Source organism: Protomyctophum parallelum (genome assembly GCF_964188405.1).
Source record: "Protomyctophum parallelum genome assembly, chromosome: 3".
Taxonomy (NCBI): domain Eukaryota; kingdom Metazoa; phylum Chordata; class Actinopteri; order Myctophiformes; family Myctophidae; genus Protomyctophum; species Protomyctophum parallelum.
Window position 1 is genome coordinate 35617230 of NC_139698.1, and position 18721 is coordinate 35635950.

General features: G+C 40.5%; 2 protein-coding genes across 2 annotated transcripts in view; one reads left to right on the forward strand and one right to left on the reverse strand.

Annotated features, from left to right (window-relative positions):
* cobl (cordon-bleu WH2 repeat protein) overlaps positions 1 to 11006 on the reverse strand; it is a 100430-nt gene extending 89424 nt beyond the window's left edge. Inside the window, 2 exon segments of the mRNA XM_083761113.1 lie at positions 10442 to 10624; positions 10903 to 11006. Coding sequence (XP_083617239.1) covers positions 10442 to 10488 — 47 coding nt within the window. The 5' untranslated portion in view covers positions 10489 to 10624; positions 10903 to 11006.
* A 6506-nt stretch (positions 11007 to 17512) lies between these two features.
* Positions 17513 to 18481, forward strand: LOC310856668 (C-C chemokine receptor type 5-like; the record flags this gene model as incomplete). Its single annotated transcript, XM_083762139.1, has 1 exon — positions 17513 to 18481. Exon 1 carries the CDS (start codon positions 17528 to 17530, stop codon positions 18479 to 18481), a length of 954 nt encoding a protein of 317 aa, XP_083618265.1. The 5' UTR covers positions 17513 to 17527.
* Positions 18482 to 18721: the final 240 nt, after the last annotated feature.

An 18721-nucleotide genomic window follows, 5' to 3' on the forward strand; every position in this document is an offset into this window, starting at 1 on the left:
GACCGTCAGACAAGCAGGGAGACAGACAGTCAGATACACAGACCGTCAGACAAGCAGGGAGACAGACAGTCAGATAGACAGACAGACAATCAGGGAGACAGACGGCCAGTCAGAGTGAACAAGACAGGATACCTGTCTGAGCCTCTTCCATGTGAGCCAATAGGATCACTGAAACAATGAGCCACTGTCCTCTAATGAAGACAGCCCACTGGGAATAGGCCAGTCTATGGCCAATAGCCTGCCATGCACTGACCTATATTCACTAGTATGACATGGCTTCCAACATCCTGAAAATATGCCAACAATGGAACCAGAAAAATCTGAAACATTAGAATTTTGTAAGATAAAAATAAATGTAATATGTGACGCTTTTCAGGGACACCTCACCGCTTGATAAAATGTAAACATGCGTGAGAGTACAATAACCATTACATCAGAGCTGATTGTACAACAATGCCATAGCCTAGTACAGTAGCTGTGTTTTCCTATATTCCTCTCGTTTTGGCGAGAGAGAGAGAGAGAGAGAGAGAGACAGAAACACCACATAGCATTGGTATCCTGGAGAAAGCCATAAGGCCTAGACGAGGAGTGCAAACAATCTAATCTTTATCACACCCGGCAGGAAACTATTAATTGACCTTTATTTGACCAGGAAGTCCCCCGGGCCGTATTACATTTATCCCAGGGCCGCATTTGGCCCGCGGGCCACACTTTGGACACCCCTGTGATACACTGATGTAATACAAAATATTACAACATTATTGAAAAAGAAGCTTCAATGTCTATTCTATATGACGTAATATTCATAAATAATTTGGCTGTGTGTGTGTGTGTGTGTGTGTGTGTGTGTGTGTGTGTGTGTGTGTGTGTGTGTGTGTGTGTGTGTGTGTGTGTATTTTTGTCTTCTGTTGGATTTTTTAATGTTCTGTATTTGATGCTTTTTTGCGTTTTAACTTTGATGCCTTGTGTGTTGTAACTTGTAATGTTCATGATGTGCAGCACTTGGTTGATTTCAAATGGACTTCATGAATAACATTTACTTGACTATTGTCTACTTGACAGACTGTGAATAATAAACATCCTGGTCAGTCAGCAACACTGTGCGCGCGCACACGCACACGCGCGCACACACACACACACACACACACACACACACACACACACACACACACACACACCCCTGCCCACCACCACAGGCTACCTAGCTAGCATGCCACTGACTGTCATGGTGTCCCCATAGCAACCTATATTTACACCACTCCACTAGGAAGGTGGGTCCTCCTCTATTTCAAAGCAGCTGTGAATTTATGATGGAACTTTGCCACATACTGTACAGTACATGTATTTATGATAGAACTTTGCCACATACTGTAGGCTACAGTACATGTATTTATGATAGAACATTGCCACATACTGTAGGCTACAGTACATGTATTTATGATAGAACATTGCCACATATTGTAGTATACAGTACATGCAAACCAGGGCTGGGCAGTTAACCGGAAATATATAAAAATAACTTTATAACCAATATCCGACTTAATCTTGCTCCTATACAGTAGGTTAATTCAATGTTTGTTTGTGTGTGTGTGTGTGTGTGTGTGTGTGTGTGTGTGTGTGTGTGTGTGTGTGTGTGTGTGTGTGTGTGTGTGTGTGTCCTATTTTACACATTGTCACAAACGTTGCATTGCATAGTGAGCGTGTACTGTAGATCTTCTATTTTCTGTATTGTTTTTAATCTGTTATTTCATAAAAAAAACAATATTATTAATTATTATATTTTTTTACAATCAATTCCATCAATTAGTGGGATTAACTGTTCCCCACCCACTACAGAATATGTCCACCAGAAGCATGTTAGACATACGAGACCAGCCCGACATTTGTTTGCAGTTGCTAGGGACACAGATTCCTAATTCAGCATAATTATGTGCTCTACACTCAGATTACCCCACAGCCATGTGGTTACAGTAAAAACCCCACCCTACTCCACTGGTCAGAGGGGAAGTGCTGTGAAAAGATTATATGCATAGCGTTTTGAATATGGCTGGGCGATGGCATAGGGCAAAGTTCAAATCCACATCATCGCTAGTACATGCTGTCTGATATGTCATCGCTAGTACATGCTGTATGATACAATATGGGTCAGTCACTCCCTGCTGTTGAGCCATTAGAAAAGTATTGCACATGAGTCTGTACAAAAAGTGACAAAATGTACCTGAAAAAGTATCAAAACCAGAATAAATTCAATCTCATTCGGTTAATAAGGATGAATAAAGAGAATTAGCTACAAAATGGATTCCATCATTGTAGTATGACATTATCCATACTATTGAGCTGCAATGATAAGTGTCTGTCAGTTGGGGTTTTGCTGAGTTGCATGGCCAGGGGAGTATCAGTGTGGATCAGTGTAGTACAGTGTAGTACATTTGACTCTCTGCTTTGTCAACAAGTTCTTCAATAAATGTCGGACGCGAACATTACCATCCCTCATCATGAATATGGTACACAGTCCTCCAGCACGCACAGGCTGTACACAAACACACATACATAGCCTACTGTACTCAGTCAGGCTACACCCCCCCCCCCCCCTTAAGCACCTAAAGCCAATGACTATGTGTATGCAAGCTAGATGTACTGTTGACGTACCTAGCTTGTACCAAAGAAATGTTTAAGGAATTAACCTTATTACTGGATTATCAGGCTGGACATTATTGGTAACTTGCAGCCAGATAGTCAGAAGAACAGAATGATCTCTCATGAAGGGGTAATTCAGACTGCTGCCATTTGTCTCCGCAACGTTGTCCACAATGGTTTCACCTCATCTTGGTCTGAAGTTCTGAACTAGGCTTAAAATATCCAGGTCATCCCTCTTTACAATCTACTGAACAAGAAAACAGCCAGACATAAGAAAGAAAAAGAAATGCCACACAGTGTTTTGTTTGTTTGTTTTTTCTTGTCTTTTTCTTTTGTGTAAGTCATGTGGATTGTGTATGCTTTATTTAAAATAATTAAAAAACTTTGATGACAAAAAGAAATGCCACACAAAAAAGACTAGCAGTAACATAGCCCGGGGGACAATCAACACAACAGAAGCTCTCAGGTGCCAGGGTGAATGAACTGTTGCACTGGGACCAATTATGCCACCTGTAGTAGCACTCCTGCTTTCTAACGTTAGTGTTCTTTACATCCAGGCTATGGCGTCATGAGCTCAGGTTGACTCAGCAGCATGCAGGGATCAAGCTGTCTCTCCTTTCACACCTACTTAAAGGACAGAAACCCACTTAACAGTAATACTCATTCTACTGTCTTCTTTTGTCTCCTCCCCTCCCCAGTCCCAACCATATAATACAGTCATCTGCACGAGAACAGGTCATGCAGTCCACTGTCCACTTGTGACCACTGGTACACTAACACTCATGCCCAGTGTTTCCATGAAGAAAAGGATTTCCTCTAGAATAAAAATATATTTTGGAGACACCAAATACTGTGAAATTATTTATGAATTCCCTGTTCGCCTACATTGGCCCAGTATGCCCATTTCCCCCTGCTGGATCAGTTTTAACACTGTAATGCCAAACCTGAGACATGTTTTAACCTGCAAACAAAGTAGAAATAACTTAGTGACGTGACAAGGTACTAATTACCTGTACCTAAGTTCTTGGAGCTCAATTACTGCTAGTTGCACGTGCTCAAGCCACATCATGGAATTACAGACTGGCCCCCTGCAGTATTAAGCACCAACCTCTGCATTCAGAAAACTCCCAGGTGGACAGGAACGGGGTGGGACGGAGACAAGGAAGGCGAGAAGGATAGATGGAAGGAGTGGAACAGCAGGAAAATACCAATTAGTCTGTTATCTATTCCCCAAGCTGATCCTTCAATTAGAGAGCTCCTGCTGGAGCCAAGGGTGGAGAAAAAACCCAAGTGTAATGCTGCTTTAATATCTTTGGAGACCACATGTTGAATGACTTACTGTATAATGAGCCTTGTGTTGAATGGTCTTTAAAGGTTTAGAATAAAAGGAATAGGAGTGCACATATGCTGCAAATTCCTGAGTTTAAATTTAAATCAGAGGGTCTTATAAAGTACAGTAATGACGCAATATGGGTATTACTTTTTTGTTTTTGTTTTTTACACTTTCAGAATTAATCACTGTCTTAAGCCCAATAGGCTACTGTAGTTCCCCTAGGGTTCTATACCAGGGATCTATGCAGTTTGGTGCTCCTTTTTTCACTGTTCTCTTGCAAATAAAACTCACAACACAAGGTGTCACATTGAGATTTGATATTTTTTCAGAATATTTGCCCTCAGAATAAGAGTGCTAGGGGAAAGAAAGCTGAAAAATTGTATTGCTAGATTAGACATGAAATATCTCAATATCCGTGTCCTCTGCCTTTTCAGGAATATTTTCAGGGGCTACAGTAAGACGACAGTGTTCTCATTCTCAAAATGGGGTCTGAGGAAAGGACACCTCAAATATTAAATGTGCAGAGACCTTTCCCTATCAGCTGTATGTACTGCTACGTACAGCAATGGCAGCGAGAGTAATCCCTATCTTCTGTAATGCCTACATGTCTTCCTCTCACACAAACCCACATTCCATGGTGACTACCATCTGACAGCAGGTTTCCACAAATAGGACTGAGCCGCCCAGACCAGCTGCATAACAAGTGCCCAGACAGATACACTGTACTGTACAGTGCATGCTACATACAGTCGGTTCAAATTATATGAAATCTGCTGAAACAAACCTACATTTGAAGGTATACTGTATACACAGTATATTTGAAAACTCCTCAAACATCTTGCTAGATATTCAACCCACTCATGATGAATACTATATTAGTAATATTACTATACTGGCAATCATAGCACTTCATAGTGAAGAGAACTTCAAGTCTACTTAGTGCTTCATTCAACAGCATAGCTTTAAAGATAAAACATAAACTGTGGATTTGTGGAACAAAGTTTAACAGCTGCAGCATTTTATATTGTACCTACCATAAACTAACACCTCTTTCAACCACATAAAATGAACAAAGGTTAGGCAAGTTTACAGTGACTGAATTTATTTCTAGGACATTCAGTCAATGTGTACTTTGAACAAATATACACTCAGTTGGGCGTTTATAGAGCTCATGGAAGAATTTCATCTACAAACACCCACACTATATTTAAAATGTAGGGCTGGGCACTCACCAATATTGCCCACCTTAGAGACTGCCACCACGCTCCATGAGTTAAATACAAATAACAAAAGTTACAAAACACAACAAATTGACATATTTAAAACATCAAAACCTTGATAATCCAGATGTGAGGGTATAATGGTTGTCCTAAGAATTGAATTTGTACACTAAATACAAATAGTCTCTAAGGAAATGGAAAAACAGGAGGGAAGTCCTTTAGTCAGCAGAGTTCAGCTATAGAGCGACCACACAAACCCTGAAAGCCTGTGGTCTGGACCTAAATACAGCAAACATGGAGCAGGGTGTGTCTTTGAAGCACTGGGTGGGAAGGCCGCATCTGTGTCTGTCTCGTAATCTCCCATCATTTGGGACCCCGGCAGGAAAGGGTTGGTGCAGAAGGATAACATTATCTTACAGTAGCCTAATGTCTGAAAGTATTTTAAGAAACTGTATTACCTAAGCAGTAAGCTGACAGATATGTATTCATAATATACTACTAAAACGTTGTATCCACTCACTGGCTAATGGATCTGTTAATTGCCTCCATGTTAACACACAGGGTCAGGCAAGCATGTATGCAGTTCTTCACGCATATATGCACTTCACGAAGAAGTGATTCAAGGACGCTATCTTGTGCTGTTTTCTGAATGAGGTCACAAGGTTGTTATTTGTTGGTTTCATTTATCTGGTTAGTGTGGAGTTGGCCTTCAGCAGAGTTGGTTTCAAACATAGGCAAGGACAGTGCAAAATAAAATAAAACAAATAAAAATAAAAAGCAGATGCATGTAGAAGTAAATAAACTGACATGCCTAATACCAGGTGGATTTCTGTGACTTGTGAGTGTGAATGCAGGGCAGGCAGGTGGAGTGAGGATAAATACATTAAAGGCATCTAAGAGGGCGTTGGTGGATAATCAACCAAGTTCTGGAGCACACGGATACAATCAAGTCCTTTTATGTGGGCAAATAAAACTCACCGCATTTCATCGCTACTGCGTCTTCATTAGAGTCATGAGTCATGAGCACTTGTAAAAAAGTCTGTAAAGCTCTTTGAAGAATGAAAAAAAAAGGAATGCAACATTTCAATGCCAGAGCATGATCGTCATCTCCGTTCATTAGGGATGCAATGGACTTTAGACTTTAAGATTAACTTGACCTACAAACACCATTTTAAACATTTAAGAAGTGAGTAAGCTTTTGCCTTTTAAATAATCTTTGGAGTATATAATGGCTGGAAGGAAGATGATATACTGTTAGTAGTAAGGCTGTAGTAAGTAATTATACATTTATACTGTGATTTAGGACTGGGCGATATGGACAATTATTGATGTTGACAATTACTTGTGGGAATGTCTATTGGTGCTTTGTTAAAATATTACACACAATGAGATTGTATATATCAATAATGCCTATATAACAGCTATGTGGGTAAACTAACATCACTTTACTACAGTAATACAAAAAAACGTTTTATTATTATTATTTCAAGGACCTCCAACCATAACTCTCAGAGAAACCCTGAGGGTCCCTGGACCACACTTTGAGAATAATAATATCACAACAATATCCAAAATATGACTCTTTATAAAATGTTTTATGTAATTCTAATGGCTCAGACCATCCATGACATGTCATATTCAATACCAAGAAAAGACTTGTTGGACTATATTGACATGATTCTAGTAATATTATTTTCACCTTAGTGCAGCTGAGTCTCTCAAATGACTGAAATGAATGGAAAAGCTGCTGTCCTTGACAGTTGGGAGACACATATCATAACAATGCTAATACACTTATTTAAATATGTGTAATTTATTTTATTTGCGTCCATAAAGTAAGCTAATGTGGTTCTTAGCAGTTACAAGGCAGTTACAATTAATTGTAATAACATGCAGTGTGTGTGGACTAGTTCTGCCATCAGTGCTGCTGTTTGTGGAACAAACAGTCATTTTGTCTGAGGTAGCAAACATGCCGGCTGCTGTGGCAATCCTTAATTACAGTCTGGCAAAACTAAAAGCTAGGAGGTAAGCCTTCACTTAGTCTACTTCTCCAATACTATGCACGCATGCACGCAGCCACGCGCACGACTCGCACGCGCGCACGCGCACACACACACACACACACACACACACACACACACACACACACACACACACACACACACACACACACACACACACACACACACACACACACACACACACACACACACACACACACACACACACACACACACACACACACACACACACACACACACACACACACAAAGATGAATCTACTGGCTGCCAGCTTGGACTTCAAAGAATCTATTATTCAGATACAACTGTGTTTCATTTTCTTTCAAAGTGCCGTCTCTTTTTTGATCCAGCCTGTCGGTCCATCTGTTTTTGTGTGCTTGCCTTGCATACACACATGTGCGTGTGTGAGTATTTGCTGTGTGCCTGTGTACATTGTGTGCGTGTGTGTGTGTGTGTGTGTGTGTGTGTGTGTGTGTGTGTGTGTGTGTGCGCGCGACCATGCGTGCGTGCGTGCGACCGTGCGTGCGTGTGTGTGTGTATATGTGCGTGCGCTTATATGAGTTGTGTGTTTCACTGTAAGCGGGCTATGTAATAAAGAAGTGACTCCCTGCTTGATGACGGAAGAGAAAATCCGCAGCACAATGGGAGTTGTCATGGTGATTTATATGGACAGAAATGTCACATACTTACAGGATGAAACACTCTTTGGCCTCCATGCCAAGTGACACTTTGGCCAGTCCACTTTGTAAATCTATCCTAAAAGCCAGTGGCTGTCTCTATTGCAGTACATCTGGTTAAGAAGAACCTTTCTTCAGCTCCCCCCCCCCCTCTCTCCTTGACTACTTAATGAAAAGGTCAGAGTGAACAAACCTTAATTCTTCAGCTCATCTACGCATTTGGTTGTAGTAAATGTAAAACATAAATAGAAATGCAATAGATAATGAAAAGGTTAGACAAGAATGAGTAAAGTAAAATACCCTTCATATTTCCCATTGTTTTCCAAAGATCCAGGTTTCTGTTCTCACTGCACTAGTTACTGTAAGTCAATTTAATTTGCAATGGATGCAAATCCATGCAATTAAAAATACAATAGTACTCCAATTAAAGTAGCAAAAATATAGCCTACAGTAACCTCCCAGCCACACGTGTAAATAAAGCATTTCAAACTCCCACTCATCCGACTTCACATGGTACAGCTCTAATGACTCTAGTTGTACCGCACCTGTTCTTTACAACAAATGCTGGGACAAACTTTTAGAGTTGAGAGGGAGGAGGTGATATACAGTAGTAACAGTACAATGGCTGGGGAACAACAGACACAAAATAATAACGTCCTAAAATAAGGCTCACAAAGTGGGGCAATATACTGGCATTTATTCAATACATTGTTCTTACTTCTTTCTCTATTTTGTTTCATAGAGGACTGAATGAAAAATATTTCTGGAAAGAAATATACTGTATAATAATTGTTCCAATGAACAATGCATGTGCTCTCTGTATTTGTACAAGATTCAGCTAAGTAAGCCAGGTTACTGTGCTGCTCTAATGAGGATGTACAACTGACTTATGACAACAATGAGCTTCAGAGTTCAGACTAGAGTGACAGACAGAGAGAGAGAGAGAGAGAAACAGAGAGATAGAGACAGACAAGAGAGGGGGGCAGAGAGAGAGTGAAGATTGCAGGGGGAGTGTTCAGCAACTGGTGTCTTTAAATAACTAGTATATTTATCATGTGCTCTCTTGCATGTTGCAGATAGTATGAAAGCAGCAGCCTTTAAGTAGTTCAGATCTATGGCTGGTCAAGGATAAGTGCGTGGGAAAGAGACATGACTTTCTGTAGCACTGTAACATATACAGCCAGAGCCGTATGCCATACTACAAAGGATAACTTTGGGTGATCCGTTTACACTTAGACATGAGATGATTTTGTAACTTCTACATTAAAAACATTGGGGTAAAAGAGCTAAAGTTGTCATTGTTTTTGTGAGTTCACTTCTCATGTCGTTTGCTTGCATATATAGAGGGCAAGTGCATGTCCGGAAAAAGCATCATAATATTGGCGGCTTGATGACCTTTAGGACTACGGACTTACTTTCCATCCATTGTAAACATACAATGATGACCAGATTATGGAACACTAAATACTGGTCTTCATAACCAACAACATACTATACTGCAGTTCAAGTACAATAAATCACGTCATGTTATATGTATTGCTAGAGGTTGTATTATAATGTTGTACAGTGAAATCTACTATATATCTACTAAGCTACTCTTCTTAAGGTCTACAGTTATCACAGGGGATGCAAATAAAATAAAGGGTGCAAACAAAATGGGTGTCATATCCATTCCCTTGCTGAGTCGTCTCCATGCAGGTACAGAATATGAAGTTGCAAAGCCATCTATGCAGTATAAATTCATCATTGTCACTTTATCCTTTTGTAACTCTTGAGAGTCCATTTTGGTTATACACTCTTTGACATGAACACTGGGAATTGTCCTAGCACAATGTGAATCAAGTGATGAGTTAACAGCTAATCAAAGAAGACGGTCCAAATTCAGTTATAGCAGCGTGAGCCATGAGCCCCAAACAAAACAAAACAAAAGGCACTTTTGTGGAGTAGCCACAGTTGTTGTTGTTATTCAACCAGCAAGTTTAGTAATGGACCAGCCTGTTGGCTAGCTTACCCTCCTAAAATGTTTTTGCTTACTGTGCTTACTGTTTGTGTATGACAAAACTGAGACTGTGTTAGGTCAGTGCAGCACATACAGGTTAACCAATCTGGAATTCTCTCTGTTGTTTGACTCACTGCCTGGACAGAAAATCTGTTTGACTGACCACTGCTGTTAATGTTATTTTTGTGTGTGGACAAATATAGCTATGCATCTGTAAGAACAGGTAGGTAGGTAAGTAAGAGTAGTTAAATAAATAAATAAATAAATAAATAAATAAATAAACAAACAAACAAACAATGTAGTAGGCTGACACTCAGGGAATCAGGTTGGCCAACTTGGCCTACTGATAAACTGCAGTACAGCTATTAAAAGTGTAACTTAACTTGTGATCACTTTGCTTAATGTTTTGTGTACAGCTTATTGAATTCCATTGTTGTTGAAATGTGCCATACTATACAAATAAACTGGCCTTGCCTTTGCAAATGTTATTGTTATTAGGTTGTTATTATTAAGCCTGAATAGGTTTGTATTTACGTTTAGAGGGAAAACTTACCCTATGGGTGGTTTGGTGGCCGTGATGGAGACTTCACCGTAGTCCATGGTATGAAAATGAAATGTGGCACTTTGATTACTGTCTGTCCAGTGTCCAACTTCAATTCAATATCAAAGATTATATGTTCCTCCTCTCTGGGCTCAAATCCCCCTGGTCTTAAACCCCACGGATATCCATGGTCACCTGCGATCAGCATGGGAAAATGTAATCAAAGATGTGTCATTTGTATGAGGTGGGAAGGTCTAATATAGCGTAACGTAATAATAATCCAACAAGTGTGTGTGACTGTGTGCAATGCAAGAAGATGACACAGTCACTGGCTGCCCGCAAGTATCCACGTAGCGCGTCACCTTAAAATAATAAGCCTGACCTCGATCCCTCCCCTCGCCTCTCCTCTCTCAAAAACATTACATAAATAAACCCCTTGAATGGGATTCCTTCCTCCCGCGATGTAAACTTACTTTTGGCTAAAATGTTGCACAGACTCATTCAAACACACTTGCTTGCTGTTGCCAACGCAGCCTTTAATATAATCCTTCTTCTCTCGCCTCTGACTGGTTGCCTGGCTGACACTGGAGTGATTCCCCTTGTGCTGCTGCTGCTCCCAGCCCGCCTTCGTCAGCAGCAAAGCGGGCTCACTTTCTTGTCGTACGCCGGTGTCGCGCCCCGAGAATAGCCGATCCACAAGCAAAACGCGTCGCATCTGCGACGCGTTGTGGGCACTTGTGGGCTTGCGGATCGGCTATTCTCACGCCAATCGTCCCCCCCGCTCTCATTTGGGAATTCATTGAAAACAGACTGTTGTCGACACGACGAGGCACCAGCTGGCCACCGACTCTGTGTGTGTGTGTGTGTGTGTGTGTGTGTGTGTGTGTGTGTGTGTGTGTGTGTGTGTATTGTTTTTTTTTTAATTATCTTTGAAGGATGTATTAAGGTGCAATTTGTGAACGTATAGTGCATAGGTTGTTGGCAGGTAGGCTAAATGATAAAAATGCAAAACTTTTCAAATAGGCTACATAACATTTCCAAACCAACTCAGAGAGTGCAATTTTTCACATGACCCAAAGAAAATTGCCAAATCATTCAAATTAGTATTATTATTTTAATTAGTCGAAATTCAAACCTTTCTCCCGGCATGCTTTGTAACAACAACATCCTCCCTCCTGCACAAGTGTATTAATGACACAAGAGGTCACTCTACAACCATGGCATTTAGGCATAGTACTGGGAGTCAAAAGTAGAATATTTAAGGGACCAAGCAGTCCTGAAAGCCCTATATTGTTTAATTCCTGTGCATTCGATGGGTGGATTCATAATTTCATTCTACATCGGGTGTTTTAAGGGACCAAGCAGTACTTTATTGTTTTTTTCTTTTTGTCCTTCTGCCAAAATAGCAGTTTTCACGAAACTCTGCAACATGGTACAGGGCCATGCCAAACGGTGATGATGCGAAGCCCATGACCATTGGCCAAAGGGTGGCACTTCGACACACATATGCGTCTCATCATGCCGAACAAGTATCTTGCTCTTACTTTTGACACCTGACCTCTAGATCACCTGCCATTTTGAATTATATGAAAATCAGTTAAAAGGCATCTCCTCCCAGGATCTTTGCTCAAAATGCACGAAAAGTTATACACGTGAACTTTGGACCTATACGTCTATAATGAAGGTTTTATGAGCCAATGAAATTAGCTGTTTTGTGAAAATTCTTCTTTTGTCAATAATACATGTACATGCAGCGTCATAATATGCTTATGAAACTTTACAGTATAGTAGAGGGTCATGCCAAATAGCACTGAAACCAGCCTTACTCCAATTGGCCAAAGGGGGCGCTATAGCATTCTTTTTAAATGAAACCTTTGAACAGGCATAACTCATGCCTCGTTTGGCCAAAAGTCATGGCACTTGTTTCCACATGTGCTTTGACTCATGGGGAACACATCTGTCACTTTGACCAGTAAGCTCCGCCCTCAGATATTCCACCATTTTGAGCATTTTGAAAAATGCTTATACCTGATTTTCTGCCTGGATCTTTGAGCGATTTGCGTGAAACGTACACACAATCTATGGACCATTATCTGAAATCCCAGTTGAAGATAAGTTTGTATTTGCAAGAATTAACAGCGAACACACTGTACAAATGGATGATGATCCCCAAAACCAGGACACATAATTGTTATAAAAACACTGAGATTTTACTGTTTACAATGGAACAACTTATTGTGTCCAGATAGTTCAGTTGGTAGAGCTCTTGCCTTTGGACCACAAGATCATAGGTTAAAATCTGGGCACCGCCAACTAAGTGTATGACTAGCATGGCTTTGGCTTGGGTGCTGGAAGTCCTGGGAATTGATGGTAGGTGTGGTGTTACAGTAATTATAATTACAGCATTTGACAGCTTTAGTAATTGTTCATGCTGATTTTTTTGTATTTATGAATACAAAAATGTATACAAAGCCAATCTGTGATGTAATACACTGTCTGGATGTCATCTTGAATGGGATTAAAACGGAGTAGTTTGTAATCAAAACCAGCTGTGTTCGGAGGAAGATGCAGCAGTGGGACTCAATTTATTATTTTATTGGCTTTTATTGATGTGGGCCTTGACACATCATCACGCAGTACGTTTTCATTTTAAGGAAGTAATTAAAATTCGATCTTTATGGACTTTTTATATAAAAATACACAAAAATGAAAAATGTGCAATTGTTTTTGGCATCATTTGTCAGGTATGCTCATTATGATTGTTACCAAGTGGGATTGTGGATCGGCTGTTTGTCAGTAATAAAACCTTTAAAATGACATATTTGACATGAGGCAGACTTGCAGGTGAAGATAAGTTTTAATTAAGTTCCAGGCCTGGACAACATAGTGAATAATAAAGAAAATAAAGAACTCAAACAACATAACACAACTTAACTGTGAACAGAGAGGTACTGGTGTCAACCTCTCCCCATGGCAGCACAAACACTACTGAGCCATTTCCCCTATATATAGACTCCTGACTCCACCCCTGGCTAAGCAGTCAGCGAATCACAAGGCATTTAACAACACAAGCAATCAGAGCTCTCTTCAGGCCATCAAGGCAGCTTCCCAACTACAGCATCTGCATAGATAAACACAAGTATTAATTCACATGTCACAGCAGAATGTGCACCTTCTGTGGGACTGAGAATCAACCCGTTATATATATATACAGCAATATACAGCAACAATACAATGAATGTATATTGTACATTACTCTGACAGAGGCTGCTCTGTCACAATGATGACCACGGATGTGGTCTAAAAGTGTGAAAAACGTATTTTTCATTTCACTACACCTTTAAATATATGTGCTGTGTTGCTTCTATTCTATTACAGTGTCCATAGAACAATATCTAAAGAATGCAGTATATGAATGTGGTGAGCCTGAACAGTCTGCCAAACACATAATTAACACCTGTCCGCTGTGCAGACCATCTAAAAAAATCTATTTTGGTAGATGATACCCAAAACCAGGACACACATGATTGTTATTAAAAACAGGCACTTTTATTTTGGGAGATCTATTTTGGGAGATGATACCCAAAACCAGGACACACATGTTATTAAAACTGTCAGCTATTAGCTTGTATTCCCCATCGATGATGTCACTGGAGGACGGTTTCTGAACTGCCCACAGCCCTCCTATGAGACACAGACCGAGTAGAAAAGGATTGCGCCATTTTTTCATGATTATTAGTGAGGACCTATTATATGAAGATAGGTTGAAAAGTGGTGAAGTGGTCCTTTAATTAATTAATTAATTAATAAATGAATTACTTAATGTTATTTTAGGAGAGTGACAGGGCGTGCATACTTAGTTTAGACTAGTAATTGGTTAGTATAAATGTAAATTAGCCCCAATACACTGAGAGATTAACATCAAACTCTGAGCTCCTAATCCGAAAATAAAACTATACACACAAACATACGCACGCGCACGTGCGCACGCACGCACCCACACACCCACACACCCACACACACACACACACACACACACACACACACACACACACACACACACATAGATACACACACATACATTGGTATTTGGTGGGGTTCCACTTCCTGCACGTGTCTGATTTTACAGTCTATGGTCTGATTGCTGTGCAATGGCAATAAGTGACCGCCAAGGGGAGCTGTTGTCCAAAATTGATCTCTGTCGCATGAATAGTACTCCCTAGTCCCTTTGATGATGATTTTACGGCCTGTGGCACTAAAACAAATAATACCAGTCATGAATTTGTCCAAACCTCTATGCCGGCTGGGGTGACTGAGGTAGTAGAGAGGGTACAAAATGATGCTGCTGCAGCATCATCAACATTCTCTCTTCTCTTCCTTCACATAGGATAGGATATCTCTGCAATCTGCATGGTTCTCTGCCTGCAAACTCGTTACTTAAACTCCACATTTTTCATATAGCCAATAAGTCTTTGCGTTTGTGTGTGCATCCTTCTTTATACTCTATGGTGTGCATACGTTCCTCTTTCTCTTGCTGTGTTGCCAGTTTTGCAAGAGAAACAAGTGGCCAGGTCTATGAAAACAAGCACAAATTAAAATAGCTGATCTACAAGCTCACAGCGACACATTATTGTGAGGTTGTACATCCGTTATTTAAACACATTGAGAATAAATCGAAATATTTTGAATATATTTTAAACATTTAAACATGGTAACACGGCCTGAAGGAAGCAAACTAGCAAAGCACACACACAAGGAGCCCCAGTAGCCTACGTTGGCGGGGAAAAACGTGGTATCGACGTTACAACTGTACTTACATTAGTAGGCCTATGCTCTTTTTTCACAATTCACCAAATCTCTTCACCAAACATAGGCTTTGTCAGCACAGGTAACATGTAATGCCCATGAGTACCAAAGTATACCAAGTAGAACCGAAAGACATGCATACTCTTTATTCTTCAATTTGTTTTTATTCTGCTCATCATGTTAATCGACTTTAATACATTAAACTTGATACTTGGGTGGACGGCAGACCATGTGAATGCTGAATTATGGAATTGATCCTGACAATTCAGAAATGGTCTGAAGCTGTGTTCTATGATATATCTGCTTTTGTCCCATCATCACCTCATTATGAAGCTGCGAAGATTTGGGCCCAAACATGATGGGATGTGACTCCACCCGTTGTCCCTTTGAATCTATAGTCATCATTTCCTTCATGCACTCATTTCTGAATTCTAATTCTCTTTATTCTCATGGGTTTCTACGGCGGGACCTTGTTTGTGACCTAGATAAGTGTGGACCACTACATGGCCATCGTTCATGCTGTGGCAGCCATGAGGGCCAGAACACATTGCTACGGAGCTGTGGCAAGTGTTTGGGTCATATCAATTATATTGATCTGCAAAAATTCCTCAAGTGGTAGGCTATTTGCTGCCATTGAGCCAGAGGACGACAATGAAGAGATAGGTCCATGTCATGCCAGAGTGTGTACCCACATGAGACAGCAACGCAGTGGAAGATGTTCCAAAACTTTGGAGAGAACATATGTGGGGCTCTTTGTTTGCCTTCCTATCATGGCCTTCTGCTATATGAGAATCATTGTTGTGCTGCAGAAGTCCAGGAATTCAAAGAAACATCTGAGCCATGAAACTAAATAACTAATATTCACCATTGTTTGTGTGTTCATTGTCTAATGGATGCCTCACAATGTCATAGTCTTCCTTCAGACTCTACAGCTGTTTGATATCCTAAATAACTGCCAGACCTCAACTACAGTTATGATCAACTCTGCATTGAGTGTGACAGAGTCCATATTTGCACTGGCTCATTACTGCGCAAATCCAATAACTTTCAATATTAGGGAGCTCAATTCCGCTGCAACTAGTTGCAAGTTGCAACATTAAATAAATGGGCACGGCCTGAAAGGTTTAAGTAACACTGGACCAACCGAGCAATAGGAAGTGGTCAACTGGTCCTATACTAGTACTTCTCACACAATGACATGTACCATAAACACAATTGAAAATTGCAAAGCACGACTGAACTGGACTTGCTATAGAATATTGTTTTGGCCTGGTAACTTGACAGAGAAATTATGAGCACTATTCACGGCAACAGGTGAGTCATTTTGCTATTGTCTGACTTAAGAAAAGACTGCAACAGGACACATTGATACAATAAAATAAACTAAAGTCTAAACATAAGAAAATATATGTTTTGCCTCTGTATAATTATATGCAGTATTTTACTACTACAGATTGCAATATTTGACTTTCATTTTCAAACACTGTGTGCATCTAGCCCCCTGAAAAACATACCCCTTGGGTATGTTGTTCATGGGTCAGTGTGACCTGTTGTATGTTTTAACAGAAACATTTTTAAGTTGTCAGAAACCAAAAACATTCTAATAATCATTAGTTTGTATATTATCATTAATAACACTTTTACCATGCAATCAATATTTAGTGTAATAGTGTTATTCACCTCCCACTGATCAGGGCTACATTAGGTTAATTCACCCATTCACATGTTTCTCAAAATGTTCTGTAGCCTACATGATGTTTTTCTGTACTTTGGTAAAGCTATACACAATGCATTAGTTTTAACGTTATACAACGCGCACACACACACACACACACACACACACACATGCACAGTAATGTTAAATAGAGATGAGATTGATGAAAATAAAAGTTTGCACTCAGATATCATTTTCTGAATTTACTCGTTGGGACGAAATCGGTCTATTATGATTATTATTATTACGTCCTTTCCTTTTGAAAATGCACCTAATCGCTACTCTTATCCCTCTTTCTTTCTTTCTTTCTTTCTTTCTTTCTTTCTTTCTTTCTTTCTTTCTCTCTCTCTCTCTCTCTCTCTCTCTCTCTCTATCTCTTTATCTCTCTATCTCCCAGCTTACCACCTACCAGTGCTACCACTGACTTTGATTACCCCCCTGGAGGCTATGGGAATTGTGAATACGGACGTCATGGGGCCTACTTTCTCCCACTGCTCTATTCAATCTTCTTCACCGTGGGTCTTCTAGGGAATGTGCTTGTTCTCTGGGTCATCATCTTTGGGGTGCGTCTCCGTAGCATGACAGATGTTTGCCTCCTCAACCTGGCCTTTGCTGACCTTCTGCTAGTATGCTCCCTTTCCTTCCTAGCCCACCAAGCCTGGGACCAGTGGCAGTTTGGAGATGTTATGTGCAAGGTGGTCCTCGGTGCATACCATATTAGCTTTTACTGCGGGATCTTTTTCATCACCCTGATGAGCATTGACCGGTACCTGGCTATAGTGCAGGCAATTTATGCACTAAAAACACGAACACGCACCTTTGGAATGATTGCAGCTGCTGTTACGTGGGTTGCTGGATTTTTCGCCTCGTTTCCAGATCTAGCCTTTCTTCAGGATCAGGTACAAAAGTCTGCTCATTTAAATGGAAGTGATATTCATATCTGTAATAGCTTTAAAAGCTTTCACCTTGACACTGCGGAGAATGGACAGGACAGGCACTACTGGACTATCTTTGGGCTTTTCAAAATGAACATTCTTGGCTTGCTGATTCCGATGGTCATCATGTGTTTCTGCTACAGCCAGATCATTTGGAGGCTCCTGCACAGCCCATCATCCATGAAACATTCCATCCGCCTGATTCTTGTAGTTGTAGCCGTGTTTTTCTGCTGCTGGATGCCCTACAATGTTGCTTCTTTCTTCAAAGCTTTGGAGTTACTGGAACCAGAGGGCTTTGCTGAAGAATCAGATGCAAAATGTGCAAGTAGCAAGGCAATCAAATTAGCTTTACAAGTCACAGAGGCCATTGCTTACTCTCACAGCTGCATCAACCCCATCCTGTATGTTTTTGTAGGAGTGAAGTTCAGGAAAAACCTGCAGAGGTTGATGAACATGGCTCCATGTGGGCTGTGTCAGGTTTTGAAGACCCTCATCCCTGAGGACAGAGTCACAGGGTCTGCTTATTCTCAGACCACCAGTGTAGATGAAAGGTCTGTACAAAGAAACAGTGTAAGGGTTGAGTTGTGTAGTATGTAGTGATATTACCATATATGCACTCACCACATTAACTCTGGTGTCCTTAATTTGGGGCGAAACTATTTTTACCCTTCAACCAATAAATAAATTCAAATCTTAAAAAAAGGTCGATAGATAGCTGGATAGAGCAAGGCACAGGTCACAGGATAGAGAGCTCCTGCAGAGGTTCTTTCTTTGTAGAGAGCACTTTTTCAATTGGGTTCAAGGTTGTACTTTATTGTTACATCTTTTGTAGGCTAC